This window comes from Sycon ciliatum, chromosome 6 (assembly GCF_964019385.1).
Source record: "Sycon ciliatum chromosome 6, ocSycCili1.1, whole genome shotgun sequence".
Lineage (NCBI taxonomy): Eukaryota > Metazoa > Porifera > Calcarea > Leucosolenida > Sycettidae > Sycon > Sycon ciliatum.
The window spans coordinates 27,189,125-27,201,409 of record NC_088648.1 but is presented as its reverse complement, the minus strand read 5'-3'; the positions used below and the strand labels follow the sequence as shown (position 1 = coordinate 27,201,409).

The 12,285-nt window shown below is 44.6% G+C and overlaps 1 protein-coding gene across 1 annotated transcript in view; it reads right to left on the bottom strand.

Moving 5' to 3' along the window:
• The window catches only part of LOC135818928 (neurogenic locus notch homolog protein 2-like), a 34,631-nt gene extending 24,737 nt beyond the window's left edge, over window positions 1-9,894 (bottom strand). Inside the window, exons 1-7 of the mRNA XM_065332111.1 lie at window positions 9,807-9,894; window positions 9,460-9,560; window positions 8,953-9,101; window positions 5,273-5,414; window positions 4,745-4,822; window positions 1,846-1,929; window positions 331-479 (exon numbers count right to left, since the gene is read on the bottom strand). Of these exons, the coding sequence (XP_065188183.1) occupies window positions 331-479; window positions 1,846-1,929; window positions 4,745-4,822; window positions 5,273-5,414; window positions 8,953-9,101; window positions 9,460-9,532 (675 nt within the window). The 5' untranslated portion in view covers window positions 9,533-9,560; window positions 9,807-9,894. The remainder of the gene's footprint in view (window positions 1-330; window positions 480-1,845; window positions 1,930-4,744; window positions 4,823-5,272; window positions 5,415-8,952; window positions 9,102-9,459; window positions 9,561-9,806) is intronic.
• Window positions 9,895-12,285: the final 2,391 nt, after the last annotated feature.

The following is a 12,285-nucleotide window of genomic DNA, read 5'->3' as shown; positions in this document are numbered from 1 at the left end:
TCTGGGTTTTGCTGACACATGGACGCGTCCTCATGGTCGCAGTGTGATCGCGCCTTAAGTAAAGTTCCCCGAAATTTCATATCCACCATAAGTACCACGCGTCTGGATTGTTTTAACTAATAGTTTCATGCCAGATGGCAATCTTCAGACAACTGATCAATTGTCTGAAGATTGCCATCTGGCATGAAACTATTAGTTAAAACAATCCAGACGCATGGTACTCTGCGACTCATGTGTTACTGCTCTGCTTCCGCATTGAGCACTCTATCGAACCGGAGGACTCCGCTCTCTGTAACTGCTGCTACATATATAACAAATTTCACATCTTACCCTATAGCACCGGTGATTCTTCTTCAAAGAGTCATGTTCTTTGCGTCTCACGAGTACACACCTAAACTGGTTGACCGCATCTCCATATCCAGTTTGCTCAAGCCTGATGGTGAAATTCACCTCGGCACATATCTTGGAATATACCGGTGCTGTTGTGGAGCCACAATGCACATACAGCAACAAATAAATGTTGGCAACAGTCCAAAAGCAAAGCCACACAATTTTCAAATTACTTTATTGTCAGCAAAGTTTCCTTTTAAAACTAACGGACGGACGCTTTCCAAATATCTTCGCATTCACTTTGTTCTCTAATTTTCCTACTTAGCTTTCATCCTGGTTGATATAGGCTGGTGCGTTCACAATATGCTTAGCCTTTATCATCCCGACCCTTCAAGGATTTATTCTTTCATTTCGAGATTTGTCACGCAAGTGTTTTTTGTTGTTGTTTAACCCCAGAGGTTAACATAGCTGGGTTAGAGGGATGTTCCCATTTGGGAACAATGGGATAACGGGCGCATAAAAATACCCAATTTGGATGATAACGTTCCTATTGAGAGTGATCGGATTCATCCAAATGGATTGGTGAGAGAAACATTTCCCAGGTTCCCTAGTGCCAAAATTGCCCAAAAGCAATTGCCAAAAGCAATTCACAGGGAAGAACTAGTGAACTAAAGATAAAACTAAATCCCACAGTTACAACTACATGTGATCATTAGTCGTATGGAATAATCTTTTACTTCAACTGCTTCACTTCTTGTCATAGCGGGGAAAAACTAAGGAAGTTAAATGGGGTACGCATGCTGCTCTCAACATTTAAATCATTCTTGTTATTCTAATTGCGTTTTGTGGCTAAATCCTATGAAAGGAATGATCCGCAAAAGGGAATGGTCAAGTTGTAATCGGGGGTTGCCAAGAGGCATATTATCACCAGCCGCCTGACCTAATTTTGTGGTATATCTTTACCTGATAAGCCTCCTGTCTGTGTCAGTATCTTGTAGTTATGGTGATTTCCATGGTGATTACCTTAGGCCGAAGTTCCGTAGACATTACGTCAATGCATACTGGTTAGTTACTTTTGTGATGTCTCTTCAGGCGATAGATATGAAAATCAGACTAGTACTTATTTTAGGGAAAAGTGCAGCGCTACATGGGAAATGGCAGGGGTGTTATTAATGTGGTACCAAGAGTACATAACCCCCCGGGGGGGGGGGGGGTATGGACTCTTGATGGTACAATTGAAGGTGTGGTCAATCATGAGAGTGGGTATTTGCCAAAGGTGAAGAAGACGTTGGTGTGACTTCGCGATAAATGAGGCATTGTGTGTTGCTCCCTACGTGGGAGCTTGCAAGTGAGAATTCAAGTCGGCAGGAATAGCGCAAGCTCCCACGAAAGGAGCAATACAAAATTCTTTTTAAAGCTGATAGAATAATAAAAACAATATAAAGGTTCTTCGTAAAGAATATTCCAGGTGAAGGCCTGATAAACATTTCAATGAACGCCGCTTGCGACACTTACCACGACACATGTAACTTCCAATGGTGTTTGTACAATTGAAACCTGGATCGCAAACATCTGGCGAGTCCTCACACTCATTTCGATCTATCTCGCATGCAACATAGAAAACAAGACACGATTTATAGACGTGAAAATGGTTATCTTTCTAACGGATCTGAGGCCGGCACAAACAAAATCTAGACTTGTTGAGAAATGCCTCATTTCTTGTTGAATGAGAGCAACGAAGTAAACAAGAAATGCTGTTCTTTTCGAAACGCGAGTGCACAGTCCAGAGTTCACGGACTGTGCTGGGTATGCGGTACGCACTGGCTGCACAGTGCGGAGTTGCAGCATGCACATGAAGGTGCATGCTGGTCTGAAGACAGTGTTCTTTTTGTTCTTGCGCGACCCTGCAGTTCTATTGCTGTTGTTGTTGTTGTTGTGGTGTGTACAAGAGAGTCGAAAAGAATACATGCAATGCACCATAATCATAGGTAATCCAGGTGCCAAATGGTTCGAAAATGAATTTGCATTTTAATGCAATATTCAATTTAAAAAGTTCCAAACACCGTCATTCACGTTATTAATTACAGGCCGAAAGACACTTCAGAAGTCAGAAAACACTAAAGATCAGGGCAATTTCGCTGATATTGGCCTAATAGTTCAGATGCGGTTTCTTTGTGTCGTAAACAAAGCATAAACATAATTCATCGAACTACGGTATAGGGAGAACCGGGATACACTTCGACATTAAAATAGAGGAATTTTTTGGGATGCAAAGCAAAGAGCGAAAACACGATGGACCGAAGATGAAAGCGTCATGGCGGCATCATTTCGCCAGCGGAGTAGTGTTAACATGATCACCACACATATCTTTGAGTAGTTTAATGCGCTGCAGCTACGCATGTAAGAGAAATCCGCTCTCGGTCCACGTATCGAGCTCAATGGTTTTTCTTACATCCCACGAGCCAACGGCTAGTTTATCATGGCACCAAGCGGCGACCACACAAAACTCAAGCGTTCAGGGGCTTTGCAAAACCTTGCACTAGCTTCCCAGGACAGGAGAACTGTGCGGGCCATCTTGCGCCACTGTTTCGCTGATTTGTTGTGGTGGAGCAGTTCTTCTTTCTCGTCTTGTTGAGCTGTTGATCAGCAAGTGACTCTTCGCGGCGGCTTTCATTCGAGTTTCTGGGAGCGCTGGGGTTATTCCCATGGTTTCTAAGTGGTGGGAGCGAAATGGCATTTGTAGGCGGTTGAATTCAGTTAGTGCATGACCGTGGAAGAGAAATTTGAAATTTTTCTCAAGTGATATTAATTTTAGTGAATAAATTTATTCAAGACCACTAAAGTCTTGTCGGCGCTTGGGGACATGTTGTAGCAGACTATGGTGGTGGTCTACCCCACATTTCAAAACGTAGTCTCGCCCTTGAAGATGGCCTTCGCAATGGCCGCCTTTGGACAGTTTAAATAGATCGATTAGTTCGAGGGACTCAGCAAGTCGTCAGTCGAAAGTTGGATAGCTAAATATTACTAATTTACTAGGTAACTGGAATCGGCTTGCGAAGATAGTTTGTTCGGCTGCGCTTTATTGTGGTGTGCAACGGTGGCCCATCCTTCTTGTAAGTGGTTTGAATACTTGGCGAATATTTTTTCGATTATTTAATTTTGGAGCATATCGAAGGAACGCAGCGTTTTGGGACCAAACTGTCCTGCTGGGTAAATGAAGTCCACCAGGGGTTAAAAGGAGGCAATGTTCCAACGGCCTATCATTTGCGGAGATTGGAGAAAGGACAGCAGAGTTGCGATAATTTGAGCACTGGTTTATATGCACTGTACAAATGTATGCACAGTAAGAACGAGTTTACTCGTCCTCGTAAATACAGCGTACATAATTTGGACGAGTTAACTCGTGCTCGGTCCTCAAAGGGTTAATAGTCAACATCTTTAACCACCAAATATTTTCGGACATGGCCAGATTACCGAATTCGCTCAAAGTTCGCTCCTTTTGTCAAAACAATTCCCCATTCGCCACATTGTAACAATGGCATTACTTACTTTCCGTGTCCTTAGTACCTGCATGCACAATTTATTATTATATTATTAAAAGCATGTCCGCGTAGGTGGCGGGGGTGCCACTTTCGCTTATGCCATTCAGGATTGATGTCTGAAGAAGAATACGATACAATGCACAATATTCTCTGAAAATCACTGCTTTAGACAACTCTTCTTGGAGCCCTCGCCGACGTCGTCCCGAATTGTATTGCAAGGCCCACCGACAGGCATGACCACTCGAGGTCAATTGGGACGCAACCTTCCACTCCCCCTGGCCCACAGTGCTTCTGGCGCATGCCGACCGCTTCAAGCCAGCTGCTGACTCTGGAATGGCCTGCCCGACTGTATGAAGTCCATAGTATGTGTCCGTGAATTCAAGCGCACGCTACGCGTATTTTACTTCGGTTAAATGTAATGGCTTTCGTAACCTGCTGATCAGGCTCGATAGAATCATGCTACGATGACCCGACTTGTAAATTTGAGATCCATTTTTTTCTGCTCGTCTTGACCCTGCCTCCCCTCATTGCTACTTCCATTTTCGTATTTTTATTTTCATTTATTTTCCTCTTCATTTCCGACTCCTCTTACTGGTTGTCATCGCTTCCATAATAACGTTATTGGGCAGAACTGCCCGTTTGCCTTGCGATGTAAAATAAATAAACAACAACAACAACAACGTCTCGAGATTGGCTAATGTTGACGCTCCTGACCCGAGAGCCAGACAATATCCGCCCTCGGATCGGTAATAATATTGCTCGATCCAATCTCTACAGTAGCCATACTCAAATCTTATATACTCGTGAAAATCATTTCAATGAGTGCCGAGGCAAGACCGTTCCTCGAACAAACAGCAGATCACGTAGCCTACCTTCACACTTGTAAGTCCCTTTGCCATTGACACAGATTTCTCCTTGAGGACATGGATCAGTGCTGCACTCATCCCAATCTTACACATGGAGAAAAAAGTGATTATACAGAGCAATGAGAGCACGGTCATGCAGTGGAGACAGAATCCAAGGACTCTTTCTTCAAGGTTGTAATACATTTAGTGCATATGAATTCAAAAACGGAATCACAAAAATGTCCATCAATATGCTAGTGTGCAGTATGCCCCGCCGAGTGTCGTTATACGCAAAGTTGAGTGTATAATTATAATAGAAGCATTTTGTTTGGACAAGTGAATTGGCAAAACTGTGACTTGTGAAAATACTGCCACTGGCTTAACGAAATGGTTTCGGTCGAGGAAACAAGCACCATCCCGAATGGCGTTCGCCAGTTCGAAAATTTATCTTGAATGCGCCACGGAACAAAGAAAATATGGATCTCGTGATTCCCAGAGTGAGATACTGCTATATATGTCCTCATTATGAGAAACCAATTTATGTACATCGCTTACCTCTTGCACATATGAATGGTCTGGGCGTATCGTCCGGCTGCTCAGTGATCCTGGACATCTTGATATCAAGAGAACCTTTTCCCTGTCTATTGTAAAGCCATATATGTTGTAGTCCCCGCCTGACAAGTCTGTCTATTACTTTCTGGAATCAAATTTAAAGCAGGCAGGCACAGTGGGTTGGTCAAAGACCATGATTGAGATACCAGAGATACCTGGTTCAAGTCTTGCTTGGGAACGGTTTTTCCAGCCGTGCTGCTACCCACAGTCAACTGGGAACTTGTTGCCAGGCACAAGGGGAACATGGATGCGGCTAATGAGGTTTCTCAGCACTTGTGCGAGTGGTGGTGAGACTTATCCACTCACCCCCACCGTAATGCGCTGCATCTGCGGCTAGGGTTTACCAGGTGTTAGCGGCCTTCGTGAGTTCCCTTGGGAAGAGACACGATAATTTACTTTTAATCAAATTTAAAGAGCGCTTTCAGAGTTGGTCAGCAACATTGCACATCAAGTTCTTATCCCCGTCACACCATGGTAAGTGAATCATGCTTGCTTTCTCATTTTGCAAGTTTTATATATCGATCTTGTTTGCAATAAATATGCATTGCTTTGATCATCCAGTCAAAACGAGAATGTAAAGTTACATTACCATCTAAGTTGGAACGCTGTTGGTTTGCGCATTCGAGTAGTTGTAGAGATGACGTGGAAGTTTTTGTTTGTTTGAATTTTATTACCATCGCAAACCAAACGGGCGGTCCTTGAACATCATGACGACATCAGTGAGCGTTGTGCTAAATTTTACATCCTCTCACTGCACACATTTGGCGCTTTCAATTACACAGTTTGGTCCAAGTTTTATAATTCTCGAATGCAGTTAACGGATTGCGGCCATGTGAACGAACGACTACACTTAGAAATCGTAAAATGGGATCACGTGATGATTCCTGTGCACACCTCACACGTGCAACTAGCATGGCGTTTTGGAGGTTTCGCTCTACGGAATTACGGATAAAAATCGAGAGGTTCTGCTATACGTGAAACGCAGAGAAATCACGTAGGCCCGGGTAGTCTCTTCGCGTTCCCGTAAAGTAAAGAAAAGCTGTTCTGCTCTACGTTCACGTAGAGAAATCACGTAAAATGTGTAGTGGGACTTTCACCTTCCATATTTTGGCAGTTTTCTGCCTGCAGTTGATCAATGCCCAGCAGATCCATACGCATTTTCTCGTCGTGTGCCACAACGACGTTACGTAGAGAACCTCATCTCCGCGTAGAAATCTGGACCCAAAACACGCGAAGCCGTAGACTCTAACCCAGACACCTGCTCTCTGCGTGATTTCTCTACGTTTCACGTATAGCATTTTTTTATGTTTTATTGAAAAACCACAAAACTTCAGACATGTGAGTGTGCACATGATATACAGTGTACATACGTATGTATCGAGAAGGCAGCACAGAAACGGCAGTGGTGGTGAGGCCTGGGCAGCTCGTCCGACGGTGGGTCCCAGAGTCAACACTGGGCAGACGCACCAGGGGGGGGGGGGGGGGGTGGTAGCTTAGGAGATAAGGGATGGAGCCAGCATAACCTCCCTGATAACGTTACATAGGAACAGCACGGACTTTTCAAACGTCAAAATCAGAGCTACTAGGGAGGTTCTGCTCTACGTTTTGGAAAAACGATGCAAAGAATCACGCGAACTCTCTTCGCGCTCCCATAACCTAAAGAAATCCTGTTCTGCTCTACGTTGACGTAGAGAAGTCACGTGGAATGTGTACTGGTAATTTCGCCTGCACTCCTAATGATACCCAGCAGATCCGTACGCATTTTCTTTGCGTGTGCCACAACGACGTTACGTAGAGAACCTCATCTACGCGCGGAAACCTGGACCCAAAACACGCGAAGCCGTAGACTCTAACCCAGACATCTGCTCTCTACGTGATTTCCCTACGTTTCACGTAAAGCAGAACCTCCCTGTTGACTTTCACTCTACGTGATTTCTCAACGACTGCTAAACATGCGTGGTTGCTTTGGAGACGCTTTGGCTGCATGCGCCCACCGAATGCACCACGAACAGAAACCGCATTTACCCTTTTATTTTGCACGTGGTGTACGGTGTGTGTACCTTGTGTTTCGCGCGGCTTGAACGTTGCCATGCATGGCATGGACAAATCCGGAAAACGGGAAATATATTTCAAAAAGGACCCAACGTAGGAAACAGCTTTCCTACGGAAATCCGTAGAGAGATTTACGTGTAACCGAACGGTGCATCCACCATAACTAACTCTTAAATTGATCGAAATGTGTGTAATCTATTAAACGCACTCAATATGACAATAACTTAGAAAGCCATGGTCTTTCCGCGTCTTCGGCTGGGTTACAACGAAGAGTGACTGGAATGGAAAGAAATCGTTGCGGTTACTACTATCATTAACACGATAATGCCGAAAACGCACCCGAAACCGAACGAAAATGGAAACGCACTTCAAAGTAGTTTGAAATGTTTTCAAAACGCTTCCGCTCTATTTTAAACACTGAAAACGATTGGAAAAGGAGCGCGGTCATGGAAACCATTCCGCGCGGCAATATACATGATAAACATGTATGGTGTGGACAATATTCAAACCAAGAGCTCAAAACAGCGTTCATGAGCTAGAAAACTGCAACTAGCGTGTTGATTCGCGCAAATGGTTTGAAAACAATTCGAGGGCAGTTCCGTTTCATTTCGTTTCGGTTCGTCTCCGTGTAAACGCTGTCTTAATTAATTGTTATCATTGTCTCTCCATCCAAGTCTAGCATGCACAGTGGTTCCATTGCTATTAGGGATAATGACTTTATTGATTTTGATACTGCAAAGGCAGTATTGAGTATCGGCTCTATTTCTAGGTCTATTGAAAAAATGTTAATCTTTCGCTACCTGGAAAAGCCAGGAACCGCACGTACTTCCTACATTTATAAGCCAACCCCACAAGAAACAGTATCAGTATGAGTCCATAACACTCGTGCTCTTGAGAACTGTTCAGAAGCATTCCAGAGCATTGAACATTAAATGTTTTCAACAAGTACCGATCAATCGCCAAAGGATAATTTTGGATCTCTTCAGGGAACTTTAGGCGGCCTATAACACAAAGCCTACAGTCCATTCATCGGAAACAGTCCCGCAGACTTTTGAAAGTCCGATTTGGGCCGAATTGAGGATCAAAACTCCAATTTTTAATTGAAGAAATCTGGGTTTGGTATCTGCTTTTCCAAACATTTTGCCATGCCATACCTGTCCTTATTTTGTAAAACCTTGCTGAATTTCTATTTCTCTGTTCCTGGACCTTTCTGCCCTCAACTGTGGCAAGGAGTACATGTAATTGCAAGGGTCACACAATGCAGGATGTACTGTTGTTTTCACGATATCTACAACTATGTGCGGGAGACACCAAAAAGTTAGGGTGCCAGTTTCCAATGAATGGACTGTAGAACAAACGATAGGGCATTGTGTTGGGAGTGAACAGGAAATTCTCATCATGGCACTTAGTGTCTGATAGCAGTCCTACAGACCGAATTAAACATATCTAATAACCACAGTGCCTTGACAAACGAAATAATGTGAATGCCTTATTGGTTTGATGAGGGTGTTGGTATTATAGTGATTGAGTGCAGAATGTTTTCAGAACTTTTAAACGTGCTAAATTCTTACCTTGTAGCACCGGGATTTTTTCAGCAAGTTATGTTCTTTGATTCTAAGAAGCCCTATGTTCTGTTCCGAACAGGCGCTACGGGCACCTCCGTACGAAAGTTTGTTGGTATTGATGCTAACATTGAATCCGTCACAGAAAAATGTCCTCGCTGTGGAGAAAGATCACAATGGGCACATCGTATCTGTCATTTTACGCAGCTGGCGTTGTTTCGTCAACAATTCTGAATGTATCATTGTATTTACAGATACATATACGTCATGTATAAAATCAGCAAACGAAGCACAGATGCCATAATGATTATTATAGTTTAAACTAGACCTTTCGTACCATACTTTTCAAGTCGAATAAAATGGTGGTAAGCTTGTAGTCAAGCCACAACACAGACACCCCATATGCACATTATCAGCCAACATACATTGTAGTAGTGCACTTGCACTGGGTTTTACCACCCTTTAGCAGCAGCAAGTTATCAGATATTGGCGCCTCGAACCAAGTGGCATTCTCACCTTCACATTCCTGTAGCACAGCCATGGCGGCCAAGGAGACTAACACCAGCACGGGGAGAAGTGGCACTCGCATGTTGAAACAGGTACGCGAAATGTGGTTTCTACGTTTGGGAGAGAAGAAAAAGAAAGTTTGCATTTCCGTAACGTATCATAACACAATTGAATATTATAATAGCGAACAATTATGCTGCACAACAGTGAGACCAATTTTGCGATGCAACAAAACATCCATCAATGTTCATAAGCGCACTGAAAAAATCTAACAGCTATTATGCCAGGCCACAGTTAAGAGGATGCCATACAAGATGCACCGACCCCAGAGTATAGCAATAATTCAGGCGTTTTACCTTTCTCAGCAAGGGGTTCAGATCGCTGCCCGAAGGGATGGCAGTAGACAGATCAGTACACCAACCTTACCCAACGAAGAGCAAGGAGAACTGGGACGACTATTTCACTATCACTGTTTTATAAGTCTTGTTGTTCCTGGCGTTGGTCCAAACATGGGCTTGCAGCAATCGATTCCAAATACGGTAGATAGGATCATGGGGCCTAGGAGATGAAGTTGTGGGCCTAGGCAGTGATCCTGTTCTGCCTAATATGGGGCTAGAAAATTGCTCTTGAGGCAGCATCACTTTAAACAGGATATTCAACGCATAATGATGTCCATGCTGCTGAAGTACCTGTACACCCGTATAAAGCACTCCTGCCTCGGAGTATTTTTAACATCCGGTTTGCCACGTTACAGATTGCGACACGAAAACGTGCCTCCAATTCATCCTACAGAGTGTCCGATAGCTCTGATATGAGTGCACAGAATGAAGCCGTTGAATTCTCACCAAAGAAATGTACTGCTCTTTAGATTCTTATTATGACTCCTTATAGGAAGGAGATGGGACATTATGAAAACGAACTTTGAGCATAATTAGTTCCAAAGATGCAACCGGACAATATACTGTCAGAAAGTGAAACAAATAGGGAAAAAAGACACAGATACATGTGCAATACACGAGTGTGATGGGCCTGCGTTTAGCCGCGAGCTAACACATGCAAGCAGTCATGACCTGGCGTTACCATGTGTCACTGATCACTTTCAATAACATTACACCTGGCGCTAACACATGTCCGAAGTCCAGATTTACAACTTTCGAGCCGCGGACGTTCACCTTTATCGAAAGACCATATGATCTCGTCTCCTCTTCATCCTGTAATGTGTATGCAGTATCAGTAGACTCGAATAGTTGCTATAATGCTCATTCCTGTTCCATCAACCTTCCCCTCTTTGGCCTCTCGTGAGCATTCCAATTTGGTTGTGTTTTCTTTCGCACTATGGAGATCTGTTGGAGATAGGTGTCTGGGCCGATTTAAAAAGCTTTGTTGTTCATTAGACTTCATTAGACTTCATTTTGATTTGAGCTGATAAGGTCACGTGATACGTACTTAAGACCGAATCCAGGTACGCCTTTATCTGAATACATATAGTTTGCTTCACAACATGATCGCCAAACTTCAAGGTTGTTCACTCAGGTTTAATATTAGTATTCTGCTTGTTCGCGTTAGGCCTGGGCGGATAATGGAAGTTATTTTGCGGGATAATGCTACCGGCAATGCCAGTAAAACTGTATCATCATGCTACTTATAAGACTATGTTTATTCTCTTTCTTTGCTCACCTATTGCTCATTACTTCTTTTACAGATTTGGTATTATGAAAAGTTTGGAAACCCCCTCGATAGGCGAAAGCCTTTGGGGAATCCTTAAACAATAAAAATGGAAGTTTTCGGAGGAGGGAACTGTTATCACCAACCGTCACCGCGCTCAGCTCGGGCCGCATGCCGCGTGCGACCTGAGCTGGGCGCCCTGCTGGCCCTGGGCCAGCGACATATTTGGCACCCCTGTGTGCCGCCTACGGGATCCCAGCTACGACAAGCGCTCAAGGCAACATCGTCACACCCCCCCCCCCCCACCCCCCCCCCCCCCCCAGGCTGGTCGCGTACGCGGCAGCCTGGCGCGCGACCTGCAAGGTCGCATGCGCATTTGTATCACGGAAGCGACACAGGCGCTTGGGCCGAAACCCGGGTTACATCAGGGAAGCCTTCTGGGGCTCAGGCAGCTCGGTAGGTGTACCGTATACAGGTATGTGTAGGCGTAGTAGCAGGGAAAGATGCCTGCTGGAGGTGCAGCACCATCCGGAAGGCCTCACGGTCGAGTGGCCTTTACACAACTGGCACTTCTTACTGTTGCAGCTTGCAGAAAGCCAGGTTATTTTTTTTATTACGATAATGCTGCTGCGTTTTCTCACCAGCCGTCCTTTTGCGGCGCACTACCACCTGCGTTGCGCTGTAGTTGATGTGGAACCAACAGAAGACCTTCAACGGCAGAGCAAGACCTGAAAGGGGTGTGTGTGGGGGGGGGGGGGGGGTGGTGTCCATTATGAACACCATATTTAGAATATTGTCACAGCATGGGTTGCCGATAGGTACAACGTGTCTATTTGCCTACACTTCAGAAGCCGGCGCTGCGGCGCACTTCCACCTGCAGTTCGCTGAAGTCGATTTCGCCTCGACCTCAGACGGTCAGGTGACAAGGCATGGCGGCAAAGCAAAGCCTGGCCCGTATTTGGCAAAGCCCTACCTATTTACGGTGAGAAGGGGAATACTAGTATTCCTCTGAGGTTTGTGAGAGCCGAAAAAGGGGGCCCCTGCCTCTGCCCTAACATGCCAAATACAAGAAGTGCAGATCCGTGTCGAACACCATTCAGAAAAGCATCCATTTTTGGCTTAATAGCATGGCCATGCTGCAGGATAAAACCATGCATGTTAGTCAAGAAT